Genomic DNA, 12,989 nt, shown 5'->3' with positions numbered 1-12,989 from the left:
TAGATGAATAGCTTCCTTTCAGCTACCTGAAGTTGAACAAAATATACACTTGACTTTATGCTGATCATAGGAGCAAGCTGAGAATAAATCTGTGCTAAGGTCATCAGAATATGTATTTTCAAAATTCATCTTATGGCTAGCTGATCATTACTTTTGTTCTTGTTTTCATTTAGAAAGCAGATTAACTCATCATTTGTAAAAACCCCCAAATGAATTGTGACCACATCTCTTAGCTAGTCTCGTAAATTAAGCAGACTTATTATTCTAGACCCTATCACTTCTAATCTCTCTTAGGAATGAGGAGATATTTACCTCCAGCTTTTGCTAACATTTATTTGGCAATGAGCAGCAGTTTTAGCCCCTATATACAATGAGATGAGACTCTTCTCATTTACTGGCCTAGGGAAAGCTTTTATGAGCAGAAGTCAGGAAACAAACTCTGGTGCTTGTCTGTGACCTAGTGACTCTGGCAGCAGAAGCAAAAGTGGAAGGAAATGATGGGAACAGAGACAGAAAGTCTCTTTCATGGTAAACTGAAGAGTCCATTGATACAGCTAGAGGACTGATGTTTGCATGTGTGCTTTGAAAAAAACCAACACCTTTATACTTTCTCCAAGAATCCCAGTGTGGCTTTTGTCAACTTCTCCAGCTTTGAAGTTGGGCTTTGGAGGAGGTCCCCTTTATTCAAGTTTCTAAGAACCTTCTGTTTCTGTTCTCAGCTCCATATAGAGTGCACTTTGGGTTTTCAGTAGGGGAACTAGTAGTGGCGGCATCAGAAGTGTTGCCAAGAACTGGAGGTTAATGGGACCGCCTTTAATATTGCACACTTAGCTGTGACTCAACTCTAATAGAAGGCAGCTGAGCTCTATGGCTTCCTTTTTGCATTGCCAACCTTCACCTTATACATTACTCTTTGCTCACATATTTTAAGCATTATTTAGGAATGCATTGATTCAACTAATGTTGCCATTTGGCGGCCAATGCCCCATAACTTAACCCATCTGCTTTTATACATGACAGCTATAAATACTGCATTTCACATTCTGTGTTATCATATGGAAAAGCAAATTCATGATGCTGTTGTCAAAAATACCTGTTCCTTGGCATTTGTACTGGGTAATGATTGGCTTGAAACCACCCAAATGACTTTGATTCCCTCTCTTTTCTTGACTTGAATTGTGATTTCTATGTACATAGTAGTAATTGGTGAGAATCTTCTGAAAGCCTTGACTCAGAGTTGTTGGTTTTTAAAAAAATCAGTTTCTTATGTTTCTATTAAGACTGTATATATATATATATATATATATATATATATATATATATATATATATATATATATATATATATATATACCACCATGTATCTTATGGGCTGAATTTTTTTCCCTTAGCACAGGAATTTTGGCATCTGGTAGATGTGGTGTGGAGTATTGGATTTAAACTTTCTGTGTTTTGGTTTCTTGAAGCAATGTCATGTTGTTTACTTTACTATTTAGTAATCAGTCATGCTGGCTTTTATCTTGGCCCAGTTCTTGCATTTTCTGTTATCAACTGATTCATACTTTTGCTTGTCATAAATATGCTGCTTCCATTTAAAGCACCATTTTTATGAAACAACTGGAGATCTTTGTTAATGATACACTTGGGTACACTTCGGAAAGAGTGTTATCACAGAGACTGCTGATAAATACAGTAGTAAAATTTGTATTCCCATTTGGGATCTTTGGCAGTGACATAAGATATTTTCAGATAATTTTCTTTGTCACTTGGGTCTGAAGGTCTCCTTATAAACAGGTTCTGTAGCTTTTGATCAGACAGGGGAGTCTGTATAGTGTGGAAGCATCTTGACTCTTCAAAGGCTTCATTCAATACCATTTTTTTTCTCCCTCAGATGGAAACACATTGCCCACTTGGCTAGATTTCTAAAATTTTTACATTGATTATTTTAGAAACCAATTCTCTGACTCATTTTCTTTCCCCTATTTAAGGAAAGATCATGCAGTTTTGTTTTGTTTTTCAGCACAAAGCTACCAATTCCTTGATAAAAAACAGATTCTTTAATGACCACTGGGTTTTTCTGGCTTCTGGCTTCTGGTTTTTCTGGCTTCCTGTTTGAAGAAATCAGAGTCTCAGTTACTGCTTTGTAGAACATGGCATTATTCTGAATTGTCACTTTGAGTTTCTTCTTGGAATGTCTTATTTTCATATTTCCTGGAGAATCTGTTCAGCACTGGTGGTTTTCTTAATGGAGAACAATCTCCTGGATCTCCAGAATTACTCATCACTAGAGCACTAGATTCCTGCCTCAGATTTCTTTGAAGTCATCAAAACCCAAAGTTTTAAACTCTGTGATATTGATTGACTGAAGTCGCTGGTTGGTTCATTCAAAATGCTTCATTTTTCATTCATGAAGTTTGAAAAATGAAGTCTTTTGCTTTGCAGCTTATGGTATTAATTTCCTGAGCAGAAAACTGCCCTGATGTTTCTTAGCTCAAACTTCTCCCCTTGCTTAGGTACATAGAGAGCTGGGATCTTACTCCTTTTCCGTATTAGCAGTGTTTTAGTGCTAGAGTGCATTGGTGATTTTAGAAATACAGTATTATATGAGCCGCTCCCCTCTGCACCTAGCCACTGAAGATTGTAACTCACTTAAGGGTACTCTTGGATAGAGTCCCTCTACCTTCTTTTCTTCTCTCTTAGTGCCCTGCTGGCACATCTGAAGTCTCCCTGATTTTTTTCAAAGTCAGGAAGCAAAGGAAACCATAGGAGTCTAGTTCTTAAAATGACACAAGCAGAAACACATCACAGTCTTTCTTGAACTCATTTCACTCGTGACGGTTTTTCACAAGGCACTTGGGCTGTCTCCGTCACATCCCTGTGAATGTGCTCTCCGGAGGATTTATAAGAGGAGAACGGGGCTTTTCCTGGCCCCCAGAAACAGATATTTATTCACCAGTTGTCTCTCTGCTGCTTACCCAGGCGCCACTAAATCCAGCCTGCTGTCAGCACCCAGCATCGTGAGTATGTTTGTGCCAGCGCCCGAAGAATTCACAGACGAGCAGCCGACGGTGATGACAGACAAGTAAGCACATGGTTTTCTTCACTGCATTTACAGAATTTGAGAGTTTGCTCACCATGGTTGTGGGAAAATATCAGAGGAAGCATGCTATGCTTTTAAGTCATAATTTGTTCTTCAAATGGTTGTAGCCATAGGTGTTGGTGTGCATTTGTTATTTTAGAAATGAAGTATTGTATGGGCAATTTCTGTTTATGCCAAGGCATTTCTCTTTTTTAATTTGGATGACTGCAAATAGTGTCTACTACTGATTATTCCTAGCAATAATTTCACACAAATAAAATCCCTCAAGCAGAAGCTTCAGATTGTTAAGGTGGGACTAAATTGAAGACTTGATTCTTAGTCCCATCCTGCCAGCAGAATCCATTCTCTGAATGTCGAATTGGTTATGTTGCCTTCAGGTTTGTCAGCCTTCAATATCCCCAGATTTCTTATGGAGTAAAGTCCAAATGCTTTAACTTATTATAAAAGGCCCTTTTGATTATGAAGGCATACGGATTTACCACTCCTCACCAGAAGCTTCTTCCCTGGCCCCCTCATCTTCTCCAGAGTATGCCTGATATGTTTTCTTCTCTGTAACTTCATAGGTGCCCTTCTCTCTATACTTTCTCTACCTGGTGAACTCCTATTCATGCATCAAGACCCAGCTTAAGGCAAAGTTTCCCTGAGTTTGCAAGGCAGAATACATCATGCCATCCTCCAAGTTTCCATAGCGTTTGATCCACCTCTCTGTTCTATCTCTTATCGTGTTGTATTTTAATTATTTAGTTGTTTATACATACATGTTCTGTAATAGATTGTGAGTTCCTTAGGAACTGGGACCCTTTCTTCTGTGTTTTATACTCAACTCCCTACACATTGCCTGGCACATAAATGCTGTTCAGTGAGTATGATTAAGAATGAGACTTGCAGGGTTTCAAGTTAGGAGATATTCTTGGGCCAGGGAAGCTTCCTGGTAAAGGTGACCTAAGTGACAAATTGAGTAGGCTTGTCATAAAAGGAAAAGAAGGTGAGGTGAAAGGGGCTGGTGTGAGGATCCATGCAGCTGGCCACAGCTGGCCATCATTACTGAAGAAATGAAGGGTCCGTCTTGAACAGCTGCCTTAGACTGTCCACGTGGGGAGCACCTAGTGGCCTGTGGAGGGCTCTTCTCAGCTTCTTCTTTGGTTTAATTCCTCATTTTGTGTCCCCTCCATGTCTCAGTCTTTCCTAGTAACAACTTCCTGGTTGCCTTTGTGTGCACTCCATTTATCTTTTTTTAGTTGCAAATGTGAATCCTATTTTTTTTAAAGTCAATCTGTAAGGAACGATATACAGTATATATGCATAATTTATCTATTAGGAAGTTTTCTGATGGAAAGGTCACAGGAGCAATGTTAGCTCTGTCTCCCTTGCTTTTCCCAGTAGACCCTCCCTTCACTTTATAAGGCTGCCCAGCTGTGGCTGAAAAGAAGAGCTCTGGCTTTGGTCGAGAGGAAGGGGATTGAAGCTGCAAAAGATACTACAGAGAGCAGTAAGCTGGAAGTTGCTTAAGAGCAGGGGCCATTGTGTTTTTACATACTACACTCTGCAGGTGTGGAGAGTTCATAAAGCTGTTCTGAGTGACGGGTAGAGCAGAGACTGCAGTCCAGGCTCCACAGGCTTTCCATAGTGTTTTAGTGACAGGGCGCTTCTGTCTCTCGCCCACAAATGGGACATTTTAAAATCTAAAAGCTTAGGAGAGCTTCCATTTGTGTCAAGACATTTTTCACTCTTAATTTCAGCAAATGAAAAAAAAATTGAGTTATGGACTGTCCCTAGCAATAAATTCATGTGCATAAAATCCCTCAACCAGAAGCTTCAAACTGTTAGTCCAGGTGGCGCTCATTGTAAAAGGAACCAATAACTCGTGTCTAGTCCAGATAAGAGTTGAACGAACATTTTCAGTGATCGGAGGAACCTTCCTGCTCTCTGCTGTCTGTGCTGTGTCTGTGTCTAAGGTAAGGGTGGCACAGGAGATTCCTACTTATTGTTGGGGTGGGACCACTGACCTCCTTTTGGGGACTTTTCCGAGACTCACCAAAACTGCCTGTATGTACTTATATCTTGAAACCATTGTTGGCTTTCATGGGAAGCATTCTTCTGTTTCCTTTGCAGATGCCATGACTGTGGGGCCATTCTTGAGGAATACGATGAGGAAACCCTTGGGCTGGCCATTGTGGTCCTCTCCACATTCATTCACCTAAGCCCAGACTTGGCAGCCCCGCTGTTGCTGGATATCATGCAGTCCGTGGGAAGGTGAGGGTCAGCTTCTGTTTTGTTTGGTAGGGAAGAGCCCTACTCGATCTAAATCCTGAAATAAAAGCTGCCAGTTCAAAAGTGAAACACCTAGCAGCCTTTACAATGCTTGATACCTGTGGGATCAACTCAGACTAACTTTACAAACTTACTGGACCAAACTTTTGGTTAAATTCTGCAGCTGTGTAGTGTTGTAAGTCACAGTGTCGCAGTGGAGCTGGAGGAAAGTGCACGAAGAAAATTCTTCTGTTTGGTGTTTTCTGTTACTATGTGAGCTAATGTATGTTACAGTGCATAGAACTGTGCATAGTTCACACTAAACAGTTGGTAAGTTTTAGATATTATTATCATCATTATTATATCTTTTCGTCTGTTTTAAAGTGGATTCTCTAGGCATTTTGTAATCTTGGGGTGGCTCACTTAATTTTGCAGCTTGGCGCCTTATCACGTGAAGGGTTACATGGAAGTATAGCAGTTTCACACTTCCTGCTCAGAAAAAGGAAGGATGCACACATTTAGGAACAAAGCCTTCAGCCTGATTGAGGGAAGATTAAACTTAGCTGCCTTGAGAATTTCCTGTTAAGAAAATTCCATTTAGTAGATAGGACATTAGAAGAAAAGTGATGTATTTCGTGGGTATAAGTAAAGTTCAAATTCAGTCACAAATTATAGTCCTAGCATACACAATTTACAGGAGAGATCTGAATTAAATGCCCCAGGAATGTATTAAGTTTCCAGTCTGTGCTAGCACAGAGCTAGGTGCTTAAGGCTGCAGGCATTAGACCTAGCTCCACCCTCAAGTGCTTTGTGGCTTATTTGTTGAGGAGGACAGTAATGTGTGGAATAACTATACTCAGTTATGCAAGCTGGGACATGATTAAGAGCTGTAACGAGTGGTATATGTGGTAAGTGCTGTGGAAGTTCAGGATGGAAATGATTTCTTAGGGAAGGTCTCTATGGAGGAGGTTGGGGGAAAAAGTGGATTCTGCAAATTCCTGGTATTTAATGGAGGAGAGAGAATGACTCTTAATGGAGCTAAAACTTAATCTTTTTAATGAAAAAAAAAAGATGATTTCAAGTTAAAGACAAACAGGGAAGCATTAAAAACCTCTCAACCCCAAAAGTATGTGACTCTCTTATCCCCTGTCCCCAGATTTTTCTGTAGTATCCTTAGGAGTGTAAATCCTTAGGAGTATGTAGTCAGAGATGCTGTGACTATTCCACCTCTAATACTCAGACACAGCTGATGTGCAAAGTAAGTGATGGACACAGGGAGGTGGAGAGAGAAGAAAAGATGAATTATTTCACTTATGCTCTTGATTTTAACCTAGTCATAATAAATGTAGAATAAATGTTATACCAATTATCAGCAATCCTTGTGAAACTAAAAAATTTTAGTAATGCAAGGTCACAATTCCTACTATCAATACTTTTCAGTTTTAGAACAGACAGAATTATTGTTCTGGTCTGTTACCACCTCCTTGAAATAGATGATATACATAGAGGGGTTTTATTTTGTTTTTGTTTTAACATAAGGGAGAATAAACCATGTTCAAGTATTGCCAGCTCTTAAGATGGAAACACATAAGCTTTGAAGAAAAGCAAAGGAAAAACAGTAGTGCATACATTTTTGCATACTTAACATATATAAATCTTTAAATCTCTGCCTCTTTTGGGCAGACTAGCAAGAGACAGGGAGAGCATTAAAGCAAGCTGCCACAATTCTTAGCAACCAAACCTACCAAGAAAGCAGATTCAGTGGTCACCTAATTCAGGGTTTCCTAGCATGCCTCAATTTCAGAGGAGGCAATGTGGATTTATGAACACTTAGTTTATCCTGGTCCCACAGGAACTATTTCCAGCATGTTCGGAGAGTGTGTAAGTTCAGCACATCTGTGTCATTTGTCACCTGAGCCTTTCCATATGATTATGTACTTCTGCTCTCTGCTTGGGTCCCTCTTAAAATTTACCCACCCCCCTTTATCTAGATACAGCCTTCAAGATCACATCTGATGCACCCTTAATTACTGTTTATTTCATTGGCCAATGTTATCTATTCATGGTAGTGTCATTAGCATGAGAGGGCCCATAACCAAAGCAACTGGGAATGGTCTCTGGTGTTACTGGTTGCTGGACCTTCTATTCCTTTCCAAATGCATTCTTGGCTCAGTTCACTCTTGTGGTGTTAAGTAAATACATTTTTAACATTCTCCTTATTTGTTCTTCAATATCTTACTGATCAAGACATGTTTTTCTAAACTCATCAATTTAGTACATTCTTTTTCTTTCTATACATACAGAATATTTCCACGCATATAGGACCATGTAATTATACTTTTCAAAATTTACATGTTATATATTGATTACTTAGTCTAATACATTGCTCTTTTCAATATGATATTTTCTGACAACTACCCTTATTACCTATTTTTACTATCTTATAGAGGCTTTCACAGTTTGTGGTTAGGTTTCAGAGGTTGTACACAAAGAAATGAATTTTGAGTTGAATTAATATGGGAATAGACTGGGTCAAATGCTGTTCTGATATCTGTTTAACTTGGTTGTAAAGGATGTTTTTGTAGATTGGCTGGGTGATATTCAACTAATTCAACTGTATGCATCTTCGCTATATCTGGAAATACCTGCTTTGATGCAGAAAGTAGATTTCAGAAACTTGGTTAAGCTGAACCCTGAAGACTGACCACTGAGTGGCTCCTCTGTCCCTGATCAAGGGAATTCTCAACATTTTACATTTCCCAACTAAATGGGAGCTGTAATGGGTCCTACCGAAGTACTCATGCATTCTATCATGAAAACCTAAGATACTCATGTGACTCTTTTCACTTTATTTCCTAGATTGGCATCCAGCACAACTTTTTCTAACCAAGCAGAAAGGTAAGGTCTTGAAGTGAGCCCAAATCTCACCTTCTTTTTGTTCACCATGCATGTTCATCCATTTCTAAGACACTAGTGCGTCTACCATGGGAGGAATGTTGTTAGGTTCAGTTGCAGCTGCAGAGAGCACCTGTTCATTTTCTGTTCACGCCTTCATTGATTCACTCATGCATTCATTCATTTCAGTCAACAAATATTTGTAAGCCCACTCTGTATCAGGCACTGTGCTAGACACTTTTGTTCCAACTGGGGGCAAAGCTGACAGGATTCCTGCCCTTTGAGGGGCTTAAAGTCTTTCTGGGAGGCAAGCATGAATAAAATATTTGCACGTGTTTATAATTGTAAACAGTGCTAAGTGCTATGAATGAAAAATACAGTAAGACTTGCATTACGTTCAGTTATTCAACAAGTGTTTATGCAGTGACCAGGGACTAAGGATACCTCGGCAGTTAACAAAACAGCAAATCCTGGCTCTCATGGAACTTACATTCTAGTTGAGGGGGTGACAGCAAGCTAATTAACAAAAAATGAAAACTGATAGTTTAATATCACTTAGTGCTAAATGCTATGAAAAGTAATCAAGAAAGCCCAGAAGATAGAGAGCAACTGGAAGTGGCATTTTAGATATAATAGCCTCTCTGAGGAAGTGATTTTTGAACAAACCCTGAAAAGGAGGAAAGAGTGATCCACACAGTAATTTGTAGAAAGGATGTTCAGGCAGAGGAAGTAGCAAATGCAAAAGCCTTAAGTCAGGAAGATGCCTAGTCTGTTTGGGGAACAAAGCTAAGGATGCTGGGGCAGAATGAATGTGGAGGTAACACAGTCACCTCTGGGAACATCCTCTCTGATACTTTGGTCTAAGGGGAAAGGCCACATAATCATCTCTTGGCTCACGGTCTTGACATGCAGAGGTGGTGCAGAGGGTAAAGGGGGAGACTGCACATATCAAAGTCCCAACCTTGTTACAAGTACCAGCTCAGATGCCCCAAGAAAATTTCCAAGAGGAATGAGCAACTCCCTCCCTGCATTTTCCCTCAGAGGTGCTCTCTCTCTTAGCCAGTGACACTTTCTGGGAGGATCTGGCTGACAGTCCCCATCCTGGGTTCTAGTCCTGACCTGGGTTCTAGTCTTGACACTGCCATTCGCTAGACTTTGTGGCCAGGTCACCCTTTCTCTCTGAGCCTTGGAACCCTCGTGGGTACAATGAGGTGGCTGGAATCAGTCTGAGACCAACTCCAGCATTACCTGGTTCCCTCTTTCTAGAAACTTATTGTTAACAGGGATTCCCTATGGCTAGACAATTTCATCTTACTAACAAAAGTGACAGTGGGATATTCCATAAGAGGACAGATGTGTACGTGAACTCTGAATACAGAAGTAAATAAATACCTAAACTCATGCTGGTTGCTCCAAGATTTCCTTGTCTTTCCTCTCCCCGTTCAACCCCAGCATGATGGTCCCCGGCAACGCAGCAGGGGTGGCCAAGCAGTTCCTGCGCTGTATCTTCCACCAGCTGGCTCCCAACGGCATCCTCCCGCAGCTGTTCCAGAGCACTATCAAAGGTAACTCATCCATGGGGCATCCAAACACCACATGCGTGGCGAGGCGCTGGAACCCAAGCTCTACTAAACCTGATTGTTGACTTTCCAGATGGGACTTTTTTACGGACCTTGGCCACGTCTCTGATGGACTTCAATGAGCTGAGCTCTATTGCTGCTCTCAGTCAGCTCTTGGAGGTAGGTTTGCTTTGTCGACACTCCAAGCCCCTGCCAAAATCGCTGCTGAGGAAGAAATTCAAAGTCCTTTAATTTAAATATTAAATTTAAAATGCCAAATTAAATGTTAAATAACTTAAAATTTAAAAGTTAATTTGAAAAATAAAAATTGCCAATGCATAGAATATTGTCAGTTGGGTGCTGCTATTTTGTGGTGATTTATTACTTACTTAAAGCTTCTGGACCCCCTCTGCTAAGGCGTGGATGCCAGCCATTGAGCACTCACTTCCGCAGAACTCTCCAGCTTTCAGAATGTTTGGTAGGTAGAGCAGTGTGCACTGTATTACAGATTTGGATTCAGATTTCAGCTTCACAGCTGGTTTGTTGTATCTCGAGACTTGAAGTCAGTTCTTACCTCCAAGGCTTGTTCGTTGTATCACGATACTTGGAGTCCTGTCTCCCGTCTTCTGCTTATTAGCTCTTTTAGTTAACTTGGGGGATTGGCAGATTGTCTCAGGGACTTTGCTGTTCTGTGTAGTCACTTCAGTCTTTGGCCAGTGGAGTTTCCAACAAGCATCATTCACTGTCTCTTTTTTTTAACACCGAACCATACCAATTGTAGATCCTTAAAAGATGTTTCTAATTTCCTGCTCACATTTCGCTTTTACTCCCTGAATCGAAGATCACAATTTTCCCCTCCTAAGTTTGTGTGGGTTTGTCCATTTTTCTCTGTGTTCCTGCCAATTACAGTGATTAGCCTGTATCTTGCAGGTGCACACGAATATAGTGTGAACATGTGATTTTTTCAAGAACTGACCTTCACCAAGTAGCTGTATGAATTCCCACGCTTGCTTCAGCAGTTGATTGCCTATGCTTTTGTGTTTTTAGGGTCTAAATAACAAAAAGAATTTACCAGCAGGGGGTGCTATGATACGGTGTTTGGAAAACATTGCTACCTTCATGGAAGCTTTGCCCATGGATTCTCCTAGTAGCCTCTGGACCACAATCAGCAACCAATTTCAGACGTTTTTTGCCAAGCTGCCTTGTGTTTTGCCTCTGAAGGTAAGCTGCACCCAGGATTTTGTTTTAAATTACTTTCCTACCACTTGCAGACCATCTGGGTCTTGCGTGATTTAATGTTGCATAAAGGGCGAAAAGGAATCTGTTAGCTATGGAGTGGAGAGTGCTATTTTAGGGTTTGTCTTCAAATGTTTCAGAAGGACAGTAAGATGCAGTGGGCATTTTGAGTTAGTGCTTTCAAGTTTCCAGTTGATTAAGAAATAAAAAAGGTCAGGAAGACATAAGTAGATTGTGTTTATCTAGAAATTTTCCTCAAGTGGATATTAAATAAATGCATAAGTAAATGAATAGTTTCATCTAAAAGGAGGCCAGACATATAATGTAAGGCTTCAATTTTAGAGAATTATCTAAAGGGAAGTGAATGCTTTTGTGTTCGTGAATAAAGTATTTGCAAGGCCAAGGTGGTATTTCTATTTTGACTGCTTTACCACCACCACCCTGTCCGCCACCCTCAACCCAAACACCATACCACCCTCCAAGAATGCACACACAATTACCTGGCTGTAAATCTGATAGCCTACAGAATATTTTCAACATGAGCCATTAAATGCAAAAACGAAATCCTATGCTGTTAAAACTGGAAGAGACCTGTAAAAAGCATTCTTTTCAATGCCCCTATTTTCCAGATAGAGAACTATAAATTCAGAGAGATAGTGGCAGCGTAAGGATTAGAACTCAAGTCTTCTGACTCCTAATTCAGTGTCCTCTCCACTAACAGACTCCTAGCGTCCTTCTAGAGCAAGGGTGAATTGAAGGCATTCAGGTCTCTGTGGCAGGGAGAAAGGACGTAGCTGGTAGTGGCCATTGCTGTCTTTGAACTGCATTGGTTCCACAAGCTATTTGTGCTTTATCCAGATCATAGATAAAAATATTCAACCTGCAATAAAATCAGTCACTTGTTGATCTGACAAGTGAAGGTTACATATTGGCAGCATCACTTCTGACATGAATATTACACATATGTAAAATGTCTTTAAAAGACCAGCCACCTCTGCTAATACCTTTTTTCAAATTGGCAGATTTGGAAAATATGACCCCTAAATAAGTTCTGTAAGGATGAGAGTTCAGGGACCCTTAGCTTGGTATGTGCTTTTTGAGTTTCAAATTACTGTGAAAAGCAGTACTGAGAACTTTATATCTCTCACATCCTCTGATCCTTGTCTATCCACCAATCTGGATAGTAGTTGAATAAATCCAAGCAAAGAGGATTAGTACTTTGAAACCACGTATGTATATAGCTATTGTACACACACACTTCGGAAATCAAGTGCATGCATGTTAACACGACCACATGGACCCTCCCTAGGGCCAGAGAGCCAGTCAGGGCCATTCATTACTTAAGAGCCACACATTTTAATAAGAGGAGTGGGGCAGGCATGGAAAATTCAAATGCCTATAGGTTAATGTGATACTCAAAATATTCAACTTGAACACAGATTAGTTGGAAGTATCACCAGCTGCAGACAATTGGTAAGCCTAGTTTGTCTAATCAGCCCTGCCCAAAGGGACCCTGACTACGAGGTTAATGAGTGGAGCGGAGAGAGACAAGATGATGAGAACTGAGACCCTTGAGAACTGGAAAGCACTGGTCCCTTCTGCTCCACTCTGACCACCTGTTCTCTGGGAATGCAATCTCATGTTGTTGATCGTTCCATATTTTCCAAGATAATATTTCCTGACTTTAAAAACACTATTGGGACCTGATGAACAGCTGGTTTTCAGCCCCTGGTTTAAAGTAATATAAACGTCACATCAACTCCTCTGGGTTTTGAGCAGATTAAATAGACCAGTGGTTCCCTTAGAAAGTACTTGTGAAATGCTTTGAAAACTTGCCCTGCTGGATCCTATCTGGCACTGCCTCTGATCATCCTATGCTTTGGTTTTAGTCCCTGGGGAAAATATTAAGCCACTGAAAGGCCTTCTGCTGTTTGTTTTCATCAGTTTAGA

The 12,989-nt window shown here is 40.4% G+C and overlaps 1 protein-coding gene across 3 annotated transcripts in view; it reads left to right on the top strand.

Moving 5' to 3' along the window:
* UNC79 (unc-79 homolog, NALCN channel complex subunit) overlaps window positions 1-12,989 on the top strand; it is a 171,626-nt gene that overhangs the window by 120,787 nt on the left and 37,850 nt on the right. For all 3 annotated transcript variants that reach the window (XM_074364786.1, XM_074364785.1, XM_010968720.3), the window contains 6 exons: window positions 2,979-3,081; window positions 5,212-5,352; window positions 8,209-8,247; window positions 9,697-9,809; window positions 9,898-9,983; window positions 10,851-11,024. In XM_074364786.1, the coding sequence (XP_074220887.1) occupies window positions 2,979-3,081; window positions 5,212-5,352; window positions 8,209-8,247; window positions 9,697-9,809; window positions 9,898-9,983; window positions 10,851-11,024 (656 nt within the window). The remainder of the gene's footprint in view (window positions 1-2,978; window positions 3,082-5,211; window positions 5,353-8,208; window positions 8,248-9,696; window positions 9,810-9,897; window positions 9,984-10,850; window positions 11,025-12,989) is intronic.

The sequence above is a fragment of the Camelus bactrianus genome, chromosome 6 (assembly GCF_048773025.1).
Source record: "Camelus bactrianus isolate YW-2024 breed Bactrian camel chromosome 6, ASM4877302v1, whole genome shotgun sequence".
Lineage (NCBI taxonomy): Eukaryota > Metazoa > Chordata > Mammalia > Artiodactyla > Camelidae > Camelus > Camelus bactrianus.
The sequence above is the reverse complement of the archived record's forward strand: the minus strand, read 5'-3'. Positions and strand labels throughout refer to the sequence as shown.